This window comes from Helianthus annuus, chromosome 8 (assembly GCF_002127325.2).
Source record: "Helianthus annuus cultivar XRQ/B chromosome 8, HanXRQr2.0-SUNRISE, whole genome shotgun sequence".
NCBI lineage: Eukaryota > Viridiplantae > Streptophyta > Magnoliopsida > Asterales > Asteraceae > Helianthus > Helianthus annuus.
The window spans coordinates 22,797,285-22,802,769 of NC_035440.2; the positions used below are offsets into that span (position 1 = coordinate 22,797,285).

Consider the following 5,485-nt stretch of genomic DNA (forward strand, 5'->3'; position numbering starts at 1 on the left):
ACAAATAAGACATTTCTGTGTGTTTTCTGGCCATTGCGTTTTACAAATAAGTCATTTCTTTGTGTTTTTGGTGCATTGCGTTTTAGGTAGAACACATTTTTATGTGTTTTCTGGCCATTGCGTTTTACAAATAAGACATTTCTGTGTGTTTTCTGGCCATTGCGTTTTACAAATAAGTCATTTCTTTGTGTTTTTGGTGCATTGCGTTTTAGAAAAATGTCATTTTTTAGGTTTTTTTTTTTCATTGCGTTTTACGTAACTGGTGGTTTTTCTATTGCGTTTTACGCAACTGGGTTTTAATTTTTTTTTTTTAAAATATAGCAATAGTATACTCGTTTTAAAGAAAAAAAAACGCTCGTTTTTTTGGTGCAATTTTTATAAAAAAATAATGTCGTATGAAAGAGTTATTAACGTTTAAAAAATGGGGGGGAATTGGAGGAGAGAGAAACTATTGGCTTGGATTGACTAGAATGCCCTTGAACAAACTCACGCGCCTCTTTTATTCTTTTCAATTTCCCTGATTTAATCTTAGCCCTTGATTAACTTAATGAATGGTCAAGATCACTTCCTATCCTTCCTAGCCAAATAAACTTCCTATTGTATCTCCACCCTCATTAAGTAATATATTCTTCATTGATTTTATTTTATTGTTGTCCAATTGATGTTGACTTTTTAACTTATCGTTGAAAATTTGAGGTTGAATTTCATTTGCGTGCCGGTATTACCAAGCTAATGAAGTGACGGGTCAAAATGTATATTGTTAAAGAGATATTTTTTTTTAAAGATTGAAGATTATGATTTGTTTATTTTTTTTCTCTAAGTTTCTTTGTTAGTTTAGTTATTATTAAAGTTTATAACTATCGTTAGTTAGCTTTATTATTATCAATTTTTATTAGTAACTCCTTTATATAAAGATATATTTAGTTTTCAGTTATTAAATAGACATAAAATATTATTATTCACCATTTCTTTTTGAATTATTTCAATTCAATTTAACTAATAAGTAAATAGATCTAGGCCTGTATGTGATAAGTTGTTGCTCTCAGAGGTGTAAATGCTTAGAGCAATTGCACAAGGACAAAGGGATTTAAAAATCACTCAACTTAAAACATGCATAACTATCATTTTGGATTTACGGCCCCTGTAAGTAATGGATGGAAACGCCCGGATCATATGACAAAACGAGCCTATCTGGCTTGCCCCAAATGTTTGACGTGAATTCAATTATCTAGAGGCCATTTTTAATTATTAAATTTTTGTCATTCCGTTTTAATTGAACAATCACGTAAATCATTGAATATGTTAAATTATGTGTTTCGTTACTTCATCGTGTAAATTTTGAATTTCAAGATTATATGTCAAATGTAAATTTCCCTTGTAAAATGTTTTTTTTTTCTTAGAAAACAAGGTTGTTTTCAATAGGATCATCCATCTCCATCTTTACCAAACAAAACGTTAAATTTCAAAGTCCACATTACCATGTTTTGCCTAAAAAGTCAAATATCTATAACTATCTATTCAACTTGTACAACAACTAGTTTGTTTAGTGGCACTCACTTCATCAACAACATATATTATTTCTTTCCTCTCATCAAAAACTTTTGTTGCCTCGTTTTCCTTAGCTTCAAGGCTCTTTTGACTTGCAATTTCAAATATGTTGGTGATCATTTGTAGAAATGCATCTTCTACATTCAAGTTCTCCTTTGCAGATGTTTCCATGAAACACAAATCCTCTAGTTGCGCAAGACTTTGACCGTCTTCAATGTCTACTTCTCTCGAGTCAACCAAATCGGACTTGTTGCCGACAAGAACAATAACCATGTCACGATTGCCATACTCCCTGAGCTCGTGTAACCATTTCCTCAAGTTCTCAAAAGTTCCCCTTCGTGTTATGTCATAGACCAACATTGCGCCTAATGCGCCGCGATAATATGAGCTTGTTATCGCTCTAAATCTAAAATCAATAAGACACAATCATCACGGGTAAATATATGTACAAAAATATAAATAAGGGCGTACAATTAAAATGTTTGAAGTTATGATTGACACTATTAGAAATGTACGGGGGAAAGTTGCCCAACCCGGTTAATACATAATGACTTGTTTTCTTAACAAATACCTCATGCTTTAGATTAAACTACAAAAATAATAACTATTTTTTTTAAAGGTGAATTTCTTTAATTCTGTAATCTCTAGGATTTAAACCCAAGACCTTAAAACCAAGATTTCTTTGAAGGTCTTCCCTTTGAAAATGGCCGGTCACCAACCTCATTGTTTTTTGCCATTTTCACGTAGTTTGCCAATTAAATTAAAATGGCAAAAAAAAATGAAAGCTGAAAGACTTAGATACAAAAAGTTTCATTTTTGAACTAAAGTGATAAAAGTGACCTAAAATCAAAGACCTTTTTGGCATTTTACTCTCTCTCTCTCTCTCTCTCTATATATATATATATATATATATATATATATATATATATATATTCCATTTATATCGTTTAAATTTACAACGTATTAAAAGATTCGCACCAGTGGAACAATATTAAAATTTAAAATTGATTTTTGTAGTTAGAAAAAAATATTTGAGTTGCTTTGATAGAACGACGAAAAAAATTGGTTAGTATTTGGTGAAATATACATATCTCCTCCTATTATTTTTCTTTTGGTGAAATATTCCCATGTATATCTCCTTCTATTATTTTTCTTTTAATAATTTAGAGAATATATTATTATAGAATTATTGTTTCTCTAACTATAAGGAAACTTTTTATTGGCCATCCCGACCAGATAGATGCGTACTAAGAGCTGACTCATTTGATCTGTTATGCAAGCCGTTGAGGTATCTTACAACCTCTATTTTCTTTATAATATTGTGTTGACAATAAAACTTCTATTTTGAGATGCTTGAAATGGAAATCAGGAAGACAAGAAAAGAAAGAATCATCAATCATACGCACCTTTCTTGCCCGGCAGTGTCCCAAATCTGGGCTTTGGCAATCTTATCTCCGATCTTAATGTTCCGATAAGCAAATTCAACCCCGATTGTTGGTTTAGAATCGATATGAAACTCATCCTTTGCAAATCTTGATAGAAGATTTGATTTCCCGACGGCTGAATCCCCTATCAGAATTGTCTTAAACAAGTAATCGCACTCATCATGATCGAACAAACTACTACCCATGGATTGATAACAGAAGATTAACCAACACAATGAAAGTTTTGGGAGAATAATATGAAGCACTTAAGAGGTGTTTAGTGGTATAATGTTTATTACCAAACATTTGATAAAGACATGATGATTGTTGTTGTCGATCGTTCCTTGGTTATGTCAAAGGCATGCTAAGTTAATCAATCACATTATAAGGTTAGGCTCGGTGGACCATACTTTTTCGTTGAAATTATCTTAGCTTTTAGTAAACCACTTAATGTTATGTTAAAGTGACATATATTTTTACAACTTTTAGTAGAAATTATTTCTATATTCATTATTTTGTCTTAATCAAATAACATGTCATCAACTAAGGCCGGAGGGTATGGAGGGCGCCATCATACCACCTCATGCTACATAGCGCCCCGGTGGCCATCTGCCACACCGAGGCATTCAAAGTGGGGGCGCCATGGGTTGTCCGCCACCATGGTAACGAGGAAGAAGCTGTGTGCAGGTGGGGCCCGCATGCATTTCATCCAATAATTTTTTTTATTTTATTTAATAGGGGGTTTTATCCTGCACTCTGTAAGTTAAAGGGAAGAACCTTAACGCCCCCTAGCTAACATGGCGCTGACGTAGCGTGATAAAGCATACCCCATAGCCTAACTGATAATCAAAATTTTATTCACATTTAATATAGAGGTTTTTTTTTTGTGTGTGTATGCTCAACAACTAACTGATAATCAAAATTTTATTCGCATTTACTATATATGTTTTTTTTGTGTGTGTTTATATATCACGTGTAAATATATATATTTAAAATTAATTAATTCTTCAAGATTGTAAAAAGTAACTTACTAATTACGGAGTGATTAGTAAGTTTTTGTTAAATATTTCATAATATAAGTGTTATGTATCGAAAACGGAGTGATTAGAAAGGGCGAAGCTTTTAGTGGAGAGTATGTAATTTTGGTAAAGAATTTTTTTGGTATATACGTTTTCGACCCCGGTTTGATAGAAATTTTGAGTTGCGGTCAGAAATATCAAGCTTCGCCACGGGTTATTAGTAAGTTTTTGTAACTTTTAGTTGTATTTATTTAACCAATAAGATTATATCAAATATTTAATTCAGATAAAGATGAAGTTAGATTAAATTTACTTGAAATTGCAGTTTCCCCTATGAATTATCTAAAATCTAAAAACTATTAAATTTTACACAAGGCTAACAAAGTAGCATTAGCAATTATGAAAAGATTTCATCATTAAAACTAATTTGTTCCCTGTTAACTTTTTGCTCTATTTGTTGGCTCAAAATGTTTCTTGTCCTTTTTATAAGTTTTTTTTTAAGGTGTGAATTATTCGCGAATGTCGGGAGGTCTAGCATATGTTGTTTTAATCGGGTCCGCGCTAGAGAGCCCATCGCATAATAGATCCCCAATTTAAACACTTCAATGAGAAACTCTTATCACTCAGACTCGAACTTGAGACCTGGAAAAAGAAAACTCACCCGGATCTACAATAGGTGGAACTTAAATACCCTTGGCCACCACTAGAACACTAGTGATGGTTTCCTTTTTATAAGTATGACATTTTAACTTTTCATCAACTAAGTTATCTTTTAAGTTTTAAGTGCATCATTATCATTATCATAGACCTATTTTAATCGGCTAGCTAAAACTTAGTGGTTAGAAATAAATAGCTGAAACTTTTTTAAATTTAACATAGAATAAACCAAGTATATTTTAATCGTCTAGCTAAAACTTTTTTAAGTGGTTAGAAATACATAGCTGAAACTTTTTTAAATCCATACTGTATAATAAAAGAAACCAATATTGGGACACTTGTCATTATTCTAGACCATTTTTAATTGTAGATAATTATTATTTAATTTAAATTATTAATTATTATTTAATTTAAATTATTAAATATTAATTAAATTGACATTAATCTTATCGACTCATTATCTTTTTTTTATTAAAATTAATTCTGTAAAGTAAATTTCTGTGAACATAAATCAATGTTGTATATTAATATTGAATAGTTTATACAATAATAATCAATGTTGTTTAGTATTATCACGTTTGGAAAAAAATCATAAAGTAAATTTAGTATGATGTTTATACAAAATAATCAATGTTGTTTAGTATTATCACGTTTGGAAAAAATCGTTTTGTATATTAATATTGAATAGTATTAAATTTGGGAACTCTAAATTATTGACATAGACTTAACTTCAAATCGTAAAGTATTATTTAAACTAAAAAACATTGTTTCACTCAAAAGATGAATATTCGAACATAGAACAAATCAAGTATGAAGGCATATTTCCTCCTTGATTAT

At 30.7% G+C, this 5,485-nt stretch overlaps 1 protein-coding gene across 1 annotated transcript; it reads right to left on the reverse strand.

The window, feature by feature from the left end:
• Positions 1–1,439: 1,439 nt before the first annotated feature.
• LOC110872384 (ras-related protein RABA6a) lies at positions 1,440–3,365 on the reverse strand. The gene is made up of 2 exons (XM_022121167.2): positions 2,955–3,365; positions 1,440–1,954 (listed from the first exon to the last, which is right to left on the reverse strand). The coding sequence occupies exons 1-2, from the start codon at positions 3,176–3,178 to the stop codon at positions 1,519–1,521; spliced, it is 660 nt and encodes a 219-aa protein (XP_021976859.1). The 5' UTR covers positions 3,179–3,365; the 3' UTR covers positions 1,440–1,518.
• Between the last annotated feature and the right edge of the window lie 2,120 nt (positions 3,366–5,485).

Excerpts from the sequence above, each read along its gene's own strand:
- LOC110872384 (XM_022121167.2), bottom strand. The coding sequence starts at position 3,178 with ATGGGTAGTAGTTTGTTCGATCATGATGAGTGCGATTACTTGTTTAAG. Across the intron at positions 1,955-2,954 it reads GACACTGCCGGGCAAGAAAG|ATTTAGAGCGATAACAAGCT; the intron begins GTGCGTATGATT and ends TATTGATTTTAG.